The sequence below is a fragment of the Phacochoerus africanus genome, chromosome 7 (assembly GCF_016906955.1).
Source record: "Phacochoerus africanus isolate WHEZ1 chromosome 7, ROS_Pafr_v1, whole genome shotgun sequence".
In the NCBI taxonomy this organism is placed as follows: Eukaryota; Metazoa; Chordata; class Mammalia; order Artiodactyla; family Suidae; genus Phacochoerus; species Phacochoerus africanus.
The window spans coordinates 75,651,553-75,669,187 of NC_062550.1; the positions used below are offsets into that span (position 1 = coordinate 75,651,553).

The 17,635-nt window shown below is 37.6% G+C and overlaps 1 protein-coding gene across 5 annotated transcripts in view; it reads left to right on the forward strand.

Annotated features, from left to right (window-relative positions):
• Positions 1-17,635, forward strand: part of LRRK2 (leucine rich repeat kinase 2) — a 149,670-nt gene that overhangs the window by 85,939 nt on the left and 46,096 nt on the right. For all 5 annotated transcript variants that reach the window (XR_007135912.1, XM_047787971.1, XM_047787969.1 and 2 more), the window contains 6 exons: positions 3,835-4,022; positions 4,895-5,049; positions 6,994-7,140; positions 7,291-7,482; positions 10,918-11,064; positions 16,448-16,548. Coding sequence is in view for 4 of the 5 variants with exons in the window: in XM_047787971.1 (XP_047643927.1) it covers positions 3,835-4,022; positions 4,895-5,049; positions 6,994-7,140; positions 7,291-7,482; positions 10,918-11,064; positions 16,448-16,548 (930 nt within the window). In the remaining variant the exon portion in view is untranslated. The remainder of the gene's footprint in view (positions 1-3,834; positions 4,023-4,894; positions 5,050-6,993; positions 7,141-7,290; positions 7,483-10,917; positions 11,065-16,447; positions 16,549-17,635) is intronic.

Genomic DNA, 17,635 nt, shown 5'->3' on the forward strand with positions numbered 1-17,635 from the left:
ACATTATCTTCTACATTGCCTCCCCTAGTTCACTGTCACTGAGTAAATTTTAGTAGAATTTTTATTTGATCTATTCGGTAACTAAAGACATTTTTTCAGGAAATGAAAAAAAACCTTCAAAACTGTAAAGATGTATTCATGTAGTTTTGGAAAGTATGCCAGGCACAGAGCTAAATTAAGAAAAAAAAATATGTGTAGGTATATGCATTGGGTTTAGAAAAGGGAGTTTTAATTATTCCATGAAGAGTTTATTGTCGTTGGTGGCACACTGTATCAGAAAATAACTGAACTCTATATTGTCAAGAAAAGGCTAACATTGCCCCAAAAGTCATGTGTTTCCATGTGATTCGGGATTATTTAAAGTTGCATTTATATGGTTAATATTAGTGTGAGTATATCTTATTCAAGAGAAAAATGAAGTGGTTTGTATCAGAACCACTTCTTTTAACAAAAGCAAATTGCAGAGTTCCTGTTGTGGCTCAGTGGGTTAAGAACCTGACAGAGTGTTCGTGAGGATGCGGATTTGATCCCTGGCCTGACTCAGTGGGTTAAGGATCAGGCCTTGCTGCACTCTGGGGTGTAGGTCACAGACACAGCTTGGGTTTGACGTTGCTGTGGCTTTGGCATAGGCTGGCTGCATCTCTGATCTCCGATTTGACCCCTAGCCTGGGAACTTCCATATGCTGCAGCTGTGGCTGTAAAGGAAAAAAAAAAAAAAGCAAATTTCCACCATGACCACAGTAAAACCCCTGAAGATTCTGTGGAGTAATTAAGTTGAAACTCCATGAAAGTTCTTATTAGTATAGTTATACTGTAAGCATGTTAATTTAATTGAAAATTAAGTCAAGAATTGGGATAGCTCAAAGTTATTTTGAAAGATAGATCTAAAGGTCAATAAAATGATAATATATATTTCTTATAAACTTAAAAAATTAATGCCATCATTTTTATTTAAGTTGATATATTGAACTAGAATGTCATTTTTTACTAAGGTTTCAGGAGAATGAAAGCTATAAATAATCAAGTGAAAATAAGAATGACTTGCCTGACACCCAGTCAGCAAAAATAAATAGGGGTATTCACCTCCATGAATCATCAAGGCAAGAGTAGAAATAATTCCATTGCGCAGAGGCTCTAATGAGCCCACCCACCTTCTCTGTGCCCTGAGCGCTTAGGTCACTAAACTTATTAAAGAAGTTTCCAACCACACAAAGAGAAGTTTGCCAAACTCATTTAACTGAATGACAAAAGAGATATGAAAGGGACTTATTGGATTAATTAAGTGGAATATTAAAATGCTTATGTGGCAATTTAATCTTGATAAAAAGTTGTGTGAGAAATTTGGAAAATTCTCTTTCCTTGTATAAAGGAGTAAGTTAGCCTTGTCAGTCACCAAGATGAAGGAATATTAGGTCTTATAAAGGTAAGGTTTCAGTTTTTTATTGCTGCGTGACAAAATGCCCCCAAATTTAGAGTAAACAAGTAAACTTGGAGTATAACATCACCTCTTCTCTGAGCTGACTGGGCTCACAAGTGGTTGCTCCACAAGGCATGGGCAGGGTCATTCTCTTGGCTTCGTTCATTGAGCTGGGCGGAAAAGTCCAGGAAGGCTGCACTCACAGTCTTGGTGTGTTGGAGCTCCTCTGTGTGGTCTCTCATATATGCCTCGTCCTCTTAAAGGCTTGGCCCAGGACTGGAAAAATGTCGGCTCTGCCACATACTAGTGACCAGATCAACCATGACGCCTTGAACAGTCTTTGAATGATTAAAAGGAAGGGAAAATGGATAGACTCTGTGCTTAAAAAATTAAGCAGCCCGCATGTGTAGGGAGAGGAAAAAATGAACATGTCCGTCTTTGGAAATTATCTGCTACAAACAGCAGTAGCATACCATAGATCTACTAAAATAATCAAGCCCCAACCTCTGTTTCAGAATCAATTTGGTGAAATAAAATAAATTAGAATAAGTATATAATAAGGACTGACTTAATGAGAGCTTACTTACATGCTTTTCAAAGATTATCTCATTTAATTCTCAGAACAATTCTTTCAAATGGTACTTTATTAGCCTCCATCTTGAAGATGAAGGAATTGATGAACAGAGAGGTTAAATAAGTTATCCAAAGTTACGTATTCAGGAAGGAGTTAGGATTTCAAACCACGTGGCTTGACTCCAGTGCCTGTAAACCTTAACCTGGGAAAAACTTCTGGGCTCCAAACTTAATTCTCCGCAAGTTCACACGTTCAGCAATATGTGTTTAGCACCTAACAGCATTTCAGATATTGTGCTGGGGCTATAGCAGTAGACAAAACAAGGTTTCTGCATTTAATGGAGCTAACATTCAAATGGGAGGAAATAACCAATACATGAGTTTTTAACATGTTAGGTGGTACAGAGTGCTACAAAGAAAATGTAAAGATGATTGAGGTTAGAGAGTGAGTTGTCAGACAAGGTCTTAGCAATTTTCAAAAGACTGAAAAGCAGTTTTCCTCATCACCTAAATTCTAAGAGCAGTTTGGGCTATAAAGTACACAATATGGAAGAAGTTCCAAATGGCAGTTTTTATTTTTTAATGACCCAGTATACATTGTATTAGATACCATTGTGTTCAATCATTGATTCAGTAATGTTACATGTGCAAAATAGAAATATAGAAAAGAGTAAAACATGTCCTTGGGCCTAAGGATTTTACAATCCAGTGTTTTAAACAACTGCCTGATAGTGTAAATGTTAAACATTATAGACCTACTCAAGAAAATTAACACACATCTCTTTTTAAAATTAATTTGGCCAAGTAAAATGAATAGGAATATGTAGATAATAATGGCTAACGCATGCGGGCTTGCTATTTGCTAAAACTTGTCATAGGTATTGCGCCTGTTTTATCTTATTTCATTCTGATGGCAATCTAAGAGACAGTCACTTCTTACCTCATTTTACAGAGAAAGAACTATGGGTAAGGAAATGAAATATCTTTCCCAAGGTCACACAACTGGTAGCAGAACCTGGATTTGAACCTGAGTTCTTCCGTGTGTGTGAAAAACAATCTTCTTCTTCTTCTTTTTTAACCATACCTACAAGCATGCAGAAGTTCCCAGGTCAGGGATTGAACCTGTGCCAGAACAGTGACCTGAGCCACTGCAGTGACAGTGCTGGATCCTTAGCCCGCTGAGCGACATGGGAACTCCTGAACTCGTGTTCTTAATTGCTATGATGATGATCAAAGTATGGTCTCCACATTAGAGTCATCAGAGTTTCATGTTTAAAAAGCGTATTCTCTAGCTTCATCCCAGACCTATGGATCCAGACTGAGTGGAGGCCAGTGACATTCAGTGGTTACTTTGTTTGAGAAGCACTGAACCGTGCTAAGCTGCTTCTCTTCCCATTGATGGAAACCATCTTCTATTATATGAATGTACAGTAACAATTTCTATTCAAATGTGTACTAAAAATACAGTCTGCAAGATAATTTCACTAGGGGTATATTATTGATGAGACTGTGATAAGACTGTGGGATACTGGATTGATGTATTATTTGGAGCTGGGGAAGGCTTGGTTTCAGAGGACCGCCATAATTTCTGATCTGAATTGACTTTCTTAATTTAATACGTGTGTGTGTGTGTGTGTGTGTGTGTGTGTAGTGGGGGAGGGGAGTGAATGCCCCACTGGCTTCTAGGTTACATGGCTGCTAGCTAGAGAAATTAGGTCCTGTGTTGTACTTGACAACATTAAAATTATTTTTTGATCATTTTTACTAAACAAAGGAAATGCTTTAAATTCAAAACTTTCCAGAAAAATAATTCTAGTGATTATGGATAAGTTTAAATCTTTCAGATTTTGACAGTGAAAGTGGAAGGCTGTCCAAAACATCCTAAGGGAATTATTTCCCGTAGAGATGTGGAAAAATTTCTTTCAAAGAAAAAGAGATTTCCGAAGAATTACATGTCACAGTACTTTAAACTTCTAGAAAAATTCCAGATTGCCTTGCCAACAGGAGAAGAATATTTGCTGGTTCCAAGCAGGTAAGCCAAAACTTAAAATTTTAATTACCCTGTGGAAATTACCGTATACGTACATTGTTTTGTTGTCAAAGTAACTTTGGTCTATGATAAACATATTTTTTCTTCTTATGTAAACTTTGCACAGAAGAATAACATTTTCTTTTAATGAAGACACTTTATTTGACATTTTAAAGATACAGTAAATGACTGATTTTTATGTATATAATTACAGTTTGGTTTGGCACTGCTTAATTTATTTAAGAAATCTTAATAGTGGAGATTACTTCTTGTGTGTGTCTGTGTCTCCTTACATGGTATTGAAAGAGGTATTATAGTAAGCAGATTCTGGGGAGATAATGAGTTTTCAACAGTCTTAAAATAATTTGTGGCTTTGAATTTTCATAGGAGAAGGGCAACATGACAGAGGCCTAAGTTCTAGCCTTGTAGTGTAGAAATTCTTCTTACTGCTTTATAAGCACCTGGGAAATGTTATAAAGTAATAAGACATTGAAAAGTGCAAATTGCGTTGATTGATGGATGGTGACTAATTCTAAAAATAGATATACACTTTTTTCTAGGACATACATTTTTTCCCTAAGTTTTATATAATCCTTTTACTTGTTTAATGCACAACTGTAATGATTTATTTATAGTGTAAATAGGATTCTGAAAAAATCTCATGCATCTAACTACATCTGAGCATGCATTTGAATTGATTAAATAACCATTGAATTTTGAAGTAGGAAGAACATGTAGCAAAAGAACATTATAAAAAAATACAATTGCTTAGAATATTTATCTTCCATTCATTGATTGCAAGTCGTAAAGCACTTTGGTCAGTGTGGTTGGGTGTTTGATGAAGCTGTGCAATGATGGTGTCCTTTTCTTTTTAGCTTGTCTGACCATAGGCCTGTGATAGAGCTTCCTCACTGTGAGAACTCTGAAATTATCATTCGACTCTATGAAATGCCTTATTTTCCAATGGGCTTTTGGTCAAGATTAATCAATCGATTACTTGAAATTTCACCCTACATGCTTTCAGGAAGAGGTATGTATTTCATGAAGACTTAATATTTGGAGAAGTTAGGAGAAAGGATGTTAAAACTAATATGTCATTTTCCTAGAGCTTATAGGAAGGCAGCTGAAAATCAGAAAATAAGCTCATAAGACCTAGGAGGGGGGCAGTACAAAAATATGCACACTTATAAGTTTGTGCCATTTCTTAAGAAGACAGTCCCTCAGGTAGCCCTCAAGGCCCATGTGTTTATTTTAGACACATTTGAAATGAGTATAAATATCTTGTTTTCTAAGCCAAAGCAGGCTAGAAGCAGCAATTTTATTTTTATTTTTATTTATTTATTTATTTTTGTCTTTTTGCTATTTCTTGGGCCGTTCCCGCGGCATATGGAGGTTCCCAGGCTAGGGGTCGAATCGGAGCTGTAGCCACTGGCCTACGCCAGAGCCACAGCAACATGGGATCCGAGCCGCGTCTGCAATCTACACCACAGCTCACGGCAACGCCGGATTGTTAACCCACTGAGCAAGGGCAGGGACCAAACCCGCAACCTCATGGTTCCTAGTCGGATTCGTTAACCCCTGCGCCACAACGGGAACTCCCAGAAGCAGCAATTTTAAAAAGTGAAATTACTTAGTTATTAATTTAGACACACCCACCCACCTACACACACACACACACACACACACACACGCACGCACGCACAAGGATAAACTAGAAATTGCAGAGTCAGGGAGTTTTATTTGTTAGAGTAATACATCCTGACCATTCAGACAGCTAACTCAAGAGTAGAGACTATAACCTCTATTCTGCTCCATAATCCTTGAGGGGTTTAGAAAAAAGAATAAAAATGGGTGTTTATGATGCTACCTCTTCCTCCTGGAAGAGAGAGCTTAGTGCTCCAAAGGGAAAGGATGTATTTTTTTTTTGTGATTAAAAATCACCTTTATGGGAGTCCCTGCTGTGGCTCAGTGAGTTAAGTACCTGACTGCGGTGGCTTGGTTTGCTGTGGAGGTGCAGGTTCGATCCCCAGCCCAGTGCAGTGGGTTAAGGATCCAGAATTGCTGAGCTATGGCATAGGTCACAGCTGTGGCTTGGATTCAGTTCCTGACTCGGGAACTTCCATATGCTGTGGGTGTGGCTATAAAAAAAAGGTTCAGCTTTATGGAGGTAGTACTGTATTATGAAATAAACTTTTGCTTGCAGTTAATCAACATATAGGTGATTATATCACATGAAAGTGTTGGTTTTAGCATGACCACCTACCTCTTTCAAAAAGTTATGGGAAGGTATTTATGATTTTCTTTCTTCATCTGTTATACATACTAAGCTATGTAACACCATGAACGTGAAATTTGTCTTAGGTTATCTACTTGGTCATTTTTCTTATTTCGTTGCAAAATCGAGGATAAAATATTTAATAGTTATGGAGGAGGACTTAATGTTTCCAAAACTTTCTTTCAAAACAATTGTAACTCTATTGGCACTTGTTGAACTTGTTGAATAAATGAATAGTAAGCAGAATCATTAAAAACATTCCATTGCTGATAGGGATAGCAATCTAGGTTAGAATTGCTATTAAAAAAAAAAAAACAAACAGGAGTTCCCGTTGTGGCGCAGTGGAAACTAATCCAACTAGGAACCATGAGGTTTCAGGTTCGATCCCTGGCCTCTCTCAGTGGGTTGAGGATCCGGTGTTGCCATGAGCTGTGGTGTAGGTCACAGATGCGGCTCGGATCTGGCATGGCTGTGGCTCTGGCATAGGCCAGCAGCTACAGCTCTGATTCGACTCCTAGCCTGGGAACCTCCATATGCTGTGAGTGTGGCCCTATGAAGACAAAAAGACAAAACAAAACAAAACAAAATAAATGTAATTCTATTACTGTCCCTTGTGGTATGTGCAGTGATTTTCTTTCCCCTTTAATGTATGGAGCAGCTAATAAAGCCTCTATTTGAGTCCCTTTAAACTTCTTTCAGAACGAGCACTTCGCCCAAACAGGATGTATTGGCGACAAGGCATCTACTTGAATTGGTCTCCTGAAGCTTATTGCCTGGTAGGATCTGAAGTCTTAGACAATCACCCTGAGAGTTTCTTAAAAATTACAGTTCCTTCTTGTCGAAAAGGTAAGGGCAATCATTCAAAACTTTGAATTGTACCACTAAGGAAATCTAAACTTAAAAAGAAAAAAAATTTTTTTCTAATTCCTCCTTCCAGTTTTGCAGCCAGACAGGGCTCAGCTGGGGTGTTGATGAGGTCTTCTTTTGATTACATAGGCTGTATTCTTTTGGGCCAAGTTGTGGACCACATTGATTCTCTCATGGAAGAGTGGTTTCCGGGGTTACTGGAGATTGATATTTGTGGTGAAGGAGAAACTCTGTTGAAGAAATGGGCATTGTATAGTTTTAATGATGGTGAAGAGCATCAAAAAATCTTACTTGACGACTTGATGAAGAAAGCAGAAGGAGGTATGTGTCGATGAAACTTCCATATATTTGTAGGTGACCCTTTCAGTTATCTATGAAGTGAGTTTTGTAATAAATGTAAAAATTATCCATATCCATATGGGATCAGTTAGAGGAAAAAACTGCATTCAGTTGTAGGACAGTTCAAAAAAATAGACTATGTTTATTGCCACTAAGATCTTGTATTCTAGGTTCCGAAAAGTGTTGATTCGAGTGTAACAATATTGGCTATTATGCGGAATAATGTCATCTGTGAAATGAGAATACTAACCAAATGTATGTCATAGAATTGTTATGACGATTTAAAATAGATGATACAGGAAGTAACTCAGCAACATGTCGATGATATAAGTGCTCTGTGAATGTGGTGCAAGCAAAGAATAGATCATTTCCTAGGCCTGTAACAAGAGTCTAAGGCAGTTCTGAATTCTCCTTTCTAATGAGTTAATCTGGGAATGAGTTTTTAAAATTCCAAGTAGATACTAAATTCAACTTTTAAAACTTTCTCAAATTTTCTGGTAAGAAAACTTAAAAGACTGATTAGAAGACATAGAAAATATGTGGTTATTTCTGTAAATTTAAAGGACAAATTTATGTGCAACTTTAGAAGTTTGTCTTTAAAAAAACATGTTTTTACTCCAGAAGAAAAAGAGGAGGCCACATCAAGAGGTAGGAGGGGTGATTTCGTGATATAAACAACCCCACACCTCCTGGGTGGGAAGCTCCACAGACTGAAAACTAACTGGTTCACAAGACTCACCTATAGGAGTGGGAGTTCTGAGCCCCACATCAAACCCTCATGTGTGGGGATCTGGCACTGGGAGAAAGAGCCCCTGGAGCATCTGTCATTGAAGGCCAGTGGGGCTTGTGTGCAGGAGCTCCACGGGACTGGGGGAAACAGAGACCCCATTCTTAAAAGGCGCACAAGGACTTTCATGTGCACTGGGTCCCAGGGCAGAGTGAGGTCTCCATAGGAATCTGGGTCAAACCTGACTGCAGTTCTTGGAGCACATCCTGAGAAAACAAGGGTGAATGTGGCTTGTTGTGAGGGAAGGACATTGAAGGCAAAGCTCTCGGGAATATTCAGCAGCTGGCTTTCTCTGGAGGGGGCCATTTTGGGAAAATCTGCCCCCACCCGTTAGTCAGCCTGAGAAGCCCCAGAGCAAACAACAATCCAGGTGGGATCACAGCCCCAGCCCTCAGGCTACCTAAAGACCCCTCAGGTACACAGCTGCCTCTAATCCCACCCAGAGACTAAGCCCCACGCACTAGAGGGATTAGAATCGGCTCCACCTACCAGGAGGTAGGCATCAGCCCCTCCCATCAGGAAGCTTACAGCAAGCCCCCATACTGACTTCAGCCACAAGGGGGGCAGACACCAGAAGTAAGAGAGGCTACAACTCTATTATCTGTAAAAAGGTCACCACACCAAAAACCTATAAAAATGAAAAGACAGAGAACTATAACTCAGATGATGGAGAAAGGAAAAACCTCAGAAAAACAGCTAAGCAATGAGGAGATTCTTAGCCTCCAGGAAAAAGACTAGATTGTTGATGCTGAAGATGATGCAAGACATTGGAAATAAACTGGAGGCAAAGATGGATAACTTACAGGAAACACTGAGCAAAGAGTTACAAGAAATAAAACTTAAAGAAGAAGAGATGCAAAATACAATCACTGAAATAAAAAATTCACTAGAAGCAGCTAACAGCAGAATACTGGAGACAGAAGAACGAATAAGCAAGGTGGAGGACAGGTTAGTGGAAATTACGGATGCAGAACAGAAAAGAGAAAAAAGATTGAAAACAATTGAAGAGAGTCTCAGGGAACTCTGGGACAACGTTAAACGCACCAACATCCGTATTATAGGGGTGCCAGAAGGAGAAGAGAGAGAGAAGGGGACAGAAAAAATATTCCAAGAGATAATAGCTGAAAGTTTCCCTATCATGGGAAAGGAACCACTCACTCGAATCCAGGAAGCACAGCGAGTACCATATAAAATAAACCCAAGGAGGAACACCCCGAGACACATCCTAATCAAACTGACCAAAATTAAAGACAAAGAGAAAATCTTGAAAGCAGCTAGGGAAAAGAAACAAGTAACATACAAGGGAACCCCAATAAGGTTATGGCAGGTTTTTCAGCAGAAACTCTGCAGGCCAGAAGGGAGTGGCATGATATACTCAACGTGATGAAAGGAAAAAACCTCCAACCAAGATTACTCTACCCAGCAAGGCTCTCATTCAGATTTGAAGGAGAAATCAAAACCTTCACAGATAAGAAAAAGCTGAGAGAATTCAGCAACACTAAACCAGCCTTACCAGCCTTACAACAAATACTAAAGGAGCTTCTCTAGGCAGAAAAGAAAAGGCTGCAATCAGAAACAAAAATACCACAGATGACAAGGCTCACCAGTAAAGGTATATATACAGTAAAGACATGAAATCATCCATGCACAATTATACCACCAAAATCAGAAATCATGAGAAGAGGTGGGTACAAATGCAGGACACTGGAGATGAACTTGCAGTTAAGAGAACAACAACTTAAAACAATCTCATATACATATAGACGCTTATATCAAAACTTCAGAATAACTGCAAACCAAAAATACAACTGATACACAAACAAGAAATCTCTGGAGAAGAAATATATTTCATAGTAAATAAGTGCATAATCCACCATGAAGGGGGTCATTTGACATCATTCTTGGAATGCTGAAGTCTTCTTACATCTGATTCTGATTTCTTCTCCATCAAAGAATTTATGATAATTATAATTAAATAATGCAACTGTACAATTAAATAATACAGTTCTACAATTGTATTATTAATAACCATTTCTCTCCATGGTACAATGTAAGGTCTTTAATGTCTTGTTTATCACATCACCTAGAATGGTGTAATGCCTATATTGAAGAACCAATAAGATGTAACAAATTGTGAGGACATATTTATATAGTTACACTGTTTTTTAACCAGTTTATGCATTTTATATTTTACTTATTTTCAGAGGGTGTATTATTTTTGTTATTCTTACCAGTTAAGTTATTCTTTATATTATACTATATAAAATATTTAATGGTATATAAGTCTTTCTTTATACATTTTAGTTGTATAATATAACAATTTTAATATAATGCTAATTTTTAAAGAAAAATTGAAATGTAATAGATAATAATAGTACGGATGAAAGCCATACAAAATGGGATAAAGTATAGAATAAATTTCCTATTTGTCTCAGCATATTTTCCATTCCACTTCTCCAGAGGGAGTCACTTAATCTGTTTCTTAAGATCCGTGATATAATATTCTGTGTGAATGTAATTGTGTTTAAATGTATGTATTTTATTCTGTAAAAAATAAAAATAAAATTTCAGAATAAAAAAATAAATTAATTAAAAAAATAAATAAAAAACATGTTTTATGTACTTCTCAGGAGATCTTCTAGTAAATCCAGATCAACCAAGGCTCACTATTCCAATATCTCAGATTGCCCCTGACTTGACTTTGGCTGACCTGCCTAGAAATATTATGTTGAATAGTGATGAACTGAAATTCGAACAAGCTCCAGAGTTTCTCTTAGGTAACAATTTTTGTTGATTTAAGAATAAAAATTAGGATATATTTTAAATTTATAATCTAGAAAATATTCAAATAAAATTATATTGTCATATATTTCAGTGACTTCAATATTTTCTGTGATGCTTTTCTTATAGAATAATATATTTTAAAGTAATATCATATTACAAACCTGGAATTTGCTTTGCATATATCTCTGTAGCCTGGATGTGAGATGAGGGTGGGACCGCCATAGAACCACACATATGATGAAATATCCTTGCATTTGCTTTGTCAGTGATGGGGGAGCAGGCAGGAACTTTTCAGTTGAGTAATGCAGCCATTTTTCAGTTGCAGAAAGACAGAATAAGTAAAGGATAACACCTCTATGTAGTCATGGTAGCAATTTTGTTTCTCAGTATGGCAGTCATAACTTCTCACTAAAATAGTCATTTAAAAAGTTGGGATTGAAAATTCAGAAGCATTATATTAGTGATGTATTCAGGTTCTAAATATTCCCAAGAGCCCTTGGGAGCTATGGAGAGTATTGAGTTAATTTCATGTAAAGTATTTGAAGACCATTCTGATTTTACTTAGTGGAATACTTGTTATGTGTATATGCATTTCACTTTAATTAAAATTCCACAGGAAGACTGTCTAAAATATGTGTCAGGATAGTAATAATATTAACAACATCTAAAATTTGGGATATGACAGGTAGAGGTAAATAAACTCCTTTGTACCTTCATTCTTGACATCTATCGGGAAATTTAGAATGACTTTAAATGCCTTAGAACTCTAAGAGTGAAAATGTTAGTAATAGTAGGTTAACGCAAAATGCTGAATTGACAACACGGAATCTTCGATCTTAACCAACACCGAACTTGACTTGTAAATTAAAAGATACAAGCAAGTACCAGACATACTATATTCTTTCTTTGAAGGAGCCTCAAGCCATCAGATACAGCTCTCCAAAATATACTTTTTCCCTGCATTGAGGCGTGTTTCAGATTAATGGACATGTTTGGAGCAATGTTACGTAGAAATATTCACAAAGGTCATTTTTGAAGCACCTTTGTTTTTTCCCTAGTTTCATTGAGGTGTAATTGACATACACCACTGTCCAAGTTTAAAGTATAATGACTTGATTTACATGTATGGTGAAATGATTACCACAGTAACTTTAAGTAACATCATTGCATATAGATTTTTTTAAAAAATAAGAAGAAAAAGAAAACAGTATATATTTTTTTTTACTTGTGATGAGAACTCATAGGATCCACTCTCACTTTCATATATATTTTATTTTATTTTTTTATATACTGATTTTTTTTCCATTATAGCTGGTTTACAGTGTTCTGTCAGTTTTCTACTGTACAACATGGTGACCCAGTTACACACACACGTATACTTTCTTTTTTCTCGCATTATCATGCTCCATCATAAGCGACTAGACATAGTTCCCAGTGCTACACAGCAGGATCTCCTTGCTAATCCATTCAAAGGCAATAGTCTGCATCTATTTGTAACCATAGTTATTATGTTGTACTTATATCCCTAGTACTTATGTACCTTAGAACCGGAAACGTGTGCCTTTTGACCACCTCAAAAGCACTTGTGTTTCATAATCCATTAATTATGCGGATAGGAAAATGTTTATGTGGGTACTCCCCATTCTCTAGCCCCATTTTCCATTAACCCATACATTCTATGTATATTTACAAATAGCGGTCTAGATCAGGGTTTCGCAGCCTCTGCAGTCTTGCTGTCTGGGACTGGATAATTCTTCGTTGCGGGGTGGCGGGGGCGGGGGGGGGACAGGGGTGTCCTGTGCATTGTGCACGGTATTTAACAGCATCCTTGGCCTCTGCCCACTAGATGTCAGTAGTATCTTCTCAGCCCAGTCCCAGGTGAGAATCAAAAATGTCTCAGAACGTTGTTGGTGGTGGAGGGTGGGGGCAGGGAGCAGCATCATCCTGATTGAGAACCACTGATCTGAACAAATCAGATATATCCGTCTAAAAACATTTTACAATCAGAGACTTCCCAATGTCCTTATGCTGAGTAGATCCAAGGGAAGTCAGTCATCTCCCTCTTCCCCATTCTCCTTGTAGGGCCTGAGTGAATTTTCAGCATTCAGGTAACCCTTTTCTTCCCACAGAGCAGTTACTATTAGGCAGTGACTAATATGACACATATTAATAGATTTGTGGGTATTGATAGAGTTGTTCTGTGAATACCTTTAATCCTTGAACAACACAGATTTGAATCCATAGGTTTGCTTCTCTGTGGATTTTTTTCAATGGATACAGTACTTGTATTTTTATTTTACAGATCTTTATGTTAATTACACATGGGGAATAGTTTGTGTTCACTTAGAGATTACACTGTGTAGAATCAAAAGAACTAGGGTTTGAGTCCTGATTCTGTCCAAACTATTTCAACTTCCTGCCCTTGGGTGAGGCATTTATCAGTTCAATCTTTGTTTTTTGAGGCAGAGACAGCAGTATGAAGGTTTTCCACTGCACTTGGGGCTTCTGCAGTCGTAACCCTTGTTGTTCAAGGATCAACCGAATATTTTTAATATATACATGTATGGGGTTTTGTGTGTCTATCTGAAGGGTTATGGGGCACATTTTCTCTTTAAGAGGCTATTTTCCCTCAAAGAAACATACTTCACTGGTGTTACTTATTGAGGTTTAGAAAGGTTTCTTCAATTTTTTTGGCATCTTTGTGTCACAAATATACAATAAGCAGTCTTTAACCTTATTTTTGCTCTTAGTTACCTGAAGGATATGACATCCCACACTCCATTTTAATAGGGCAGTGATTATGAAATAGGGAAGGGCTCTAAAAAATTAGAAATCTCTACTACTCTCACCTGAGTTTTGTGTATATCTTTCTCTAGAGTGTACTTCTTTTCTCTACTCATTAATTTTTTTGTTTTTAAAAAAATTATTGAAGTATAGTTGATTTGCAGTGTCATATTAATTTTTCCTATAGAGCAAAGTGATTCAGTCATTAATTTTTTTCTTTTTTCTCGGTAGCTATTCAGATTGAGAGGAACCTGAACAAGATACATCTGTTTTTTAAGTCTCCCTCTCTTCTTCCCCCTCCACTTGCTTTCCTCCTCTTTTCTCTCTCCTGTTGGCCCAATCCTATCTTGATTCCAATACTTAACTGTTACTCTAACCTTCATTTCTCCTTGAGACTCTCTCAATACTAACAGTATAAATTAATGGTATATTTACTGAGTACTGAAGGGAAGGGATGGGAATATAACCAAAACGGACTCTACACAGATATACACAGATACTACTTTTAACATGTTTACAATCTTGAGGAAAAATGGCATATACTCAAATGAATAATATGTTATTTTTTGTTTTTAATGAACATTGTTTCTGATCATGCAATAATGTATGCTTATATGTACTTTAAAAGTGCACAATTTGTACAAATACAAAAACTTTTTAAAATACAAAAATCGAAGCTACCCATAGATGCAACATTTCACCACTTAGAAATAACAAGTTTTAGCATTGTTGTTATATTCCTTGTAGATTTTTCTGAGTTCATTCATCTATATCAGTCTAGTGTCTATATCACAAGGCTCTATAGAAGACCCATAAGTACTATACAAAGGATATACTATATGTCAGTGAAGAGGACTAGTCCATTGGGTTGATCATGGTTTGTCTCTTAGGCCTTGGTTTCTCAATTTGTACAATGCATAATTTGTAGACTTGATACACACCTCAGAGGTTGAGATGTTGGAGGAGCAGAACTCTTGAAGACATGGCATTACATGGGAATGAAGGCTGAAAGATGCAAACCTGTTTAAGAAATTGTGGCAATTTTAGTTTGTCTAGATCAGTTGTTCTCCACTGTGGTTGTTTATTGTTATCACCAGCAAAGCTGAAAGAAAAATAAGTCCCAATGACCAGTACCTCTTGGGATTAATTAGGTCAGAATATTTGAGGGTGGATTCAGACATTAGTATTTTTTTTTTTTTTTGTCCTTTTAGGGCTGCACCCACGGCACATGGAGGTTCCCAGGCTAGGGGTCAGATTGGAGCTGTAGCCACTGGCCTATGCCACAGCCACAGCAATGCCAGATCTGAGCCGATCTGCGACCTATACCATAGCTCATGGCAACGCCAGATCCTTAACCCACTGAGCAAAGCCAGGGTTTGAACCTGTATCCTCATGGATACTAGTCAGATTCATTTGCACTGAGCCATGATGGGAACTCCTGTCGTATTTTTTTTTTTTTCTTTTTAAGGCCACATCTGCGTCATATGGAAGTTCCCAGACTAGGGGTCCATTTGGAGCTGCAGGCCTATACCACAGCCATAGCAACATAGAATCCAAGCCACATCTGCAACCTGTGCTGCAGCTTGAGGCAACACTGGATCCTTAACCCTCTGAGCGAGTCCAGGGATTGAACCCGTATCCTTATGGATACTAGTTGGGTTCTTAACCACAATGGGAACTCCCTCAGACATTAGTGTTCTTAAAAAGCTCCTCAGAGGTTCTGTGTGCAGCCAAGTATGGGGGAAGAACTACTGGCCTAGAGCCTAGAAAATGGGAAGTAGAACTGGAGGAGAACCACAAAAGGAATTCAGGGCCACGATGTGAATATGAACTTGATTTTGGATTTCATTTGAGACAATGCAGAATAATTTGTTTTTGAGCAAGAGAGTGACACAATCGCAATATTGAGTTGAAAGTAATGAACTCACGAGGCCTCCACCGACTAGGCAGTAAGCCTGGAGACCGCATGTGGGTACACTGGTAGCGGAAATGGAAAGGCAGATGGGAGCATGAGGGGGACAGTGAAGTGGAGCTGGTTAGCTCTGGGGCTGGGCATGCCTCATGTTATCTTTTGCAGCATAAGGTAATTTTTTGGTTTTGACTCCAGAGTCAAAAAGAGTTTTGTTTTTACCAGATGTGTGGAAGGTCGGATAAAAAGTAGTTTGGAGAAAAGATGACGCCTGTGGCTTTTGATGGAATACAGTTGAGATTTGGAGAAGCAGGCCAGTAGACCTCTCCAACAGACTATACCTATGAGGCAGTGTTCAGGAAGTAGCCTGTGGCTGTAAATGAAATGTGAAAATTCTCTACATAAATTGTCTACACAGAGAGACAGATGAAGTTACAGAGTGAATGAGGTCATTGAGTGGGGAGGGTGTGAATGGAAGGCAGGAAGGCGAGACACAAGATCTTTAGGGACCTCTTAGTTCCTGGAGTAGAAGAAGGAAGAGGAAGCATTTGAGGAGCCTTGATTCAATAAAACTAGTGGGTCAGATTTCTCCTCAAAACAGATGTAATTACAAAAGATACACTTTTTAATGTTTTTCTGCTTGCACAGATTAACCTAAGTGGTTCGTTTGTTCTTTTCAAAAGGTGATGGCAGTTTTGGATCTGTTTATCGAGCAACCTATGAAGGAGAAGAAGTGGCTGTGAAGATTTTTAATAAACACACGTCACTTAGACTGTTACGACAGGTGAGAAATGCAATAATGTTCTTGTATTAAATCGTATATTGTTAATCTCCTGGAACTCTTGTTTTTGCTTGCATGTGTGAAAATGCAAAATGATAACCATTTTCCCCCAAAGTTAACTTTAGTTATGAAATCCCACTATTGTCATTTCTTTATGGAGTGAAAAAGGTTTGTTTTTCCTGTTGAAAAACACAGTTTTTATTCCTGGCTGCATATCACAAGCACAGAAGAAAAAAAGGTACCTCTTTTGGTTTTCGTAATTCAAAGGAACCAAAAATCCATATAACAGTAGTCCATTTAAAAACCTGTCTTGGCCTCAGTTAAGTCAAGTGTTCTTTTCTCAGCAAGCAGTTATGTTCAAGGCCACACTGTTGCTTATTGGCTTAGGCCTGTTACTGAACTATCAGTATGGTAACGAGGTAGATGTTATTCCCAGAAGCTGGGATTGGAGTCAGTTCCCCCTAGAGTTCCTGCGCTGCTTGGGTGAGGGTTGGATACCTTAGCAAAAGTCAGGGTACTCTCAGGAAGGAAGAAAGTTGATGGGTATTGAATACATAACCAGGAGTGGTCACTCTAGTTCCCCGTCTTGTTTTGAATACTGATGAGGATCTTTTTTTTTTTTTTTTTTTTCCTGAGTCTTTCCTGACAGTAGGGATGAGTGAGAGAGACAGGGTAAGAGGAGAGATAAAATCCAATGTTATCCAATGTTAATTCTGCAACCTCACACCAGAACTCAATCGTATTTTTGAATTTATTCATTTTTATTTTTTTCTTGATTTATTACAAATACGTTGTGCCTACGTCCAGTTAACTTACATAAATAAAAAAATGCAGTTTCAATACATTACTCTGAATAGTGAAAATAATTTCATGTACGTATAAAATATCCTGGAGTAATTTTGACAGTTAGTATCAAAAGTTACACTGTAGCTCCAGAAATTAGCTAATAAATATTTTGTATATAATATTTTGCAATTCTTCCAACCAAATCTGGGCACAGTCTCTTTCTCTCTGTAGGCGGTTTGTTTTATAAACTGATTTTAAGTCTTAATATTAATCTTTGACATGTTTCAGATTTTATGTAATGTGC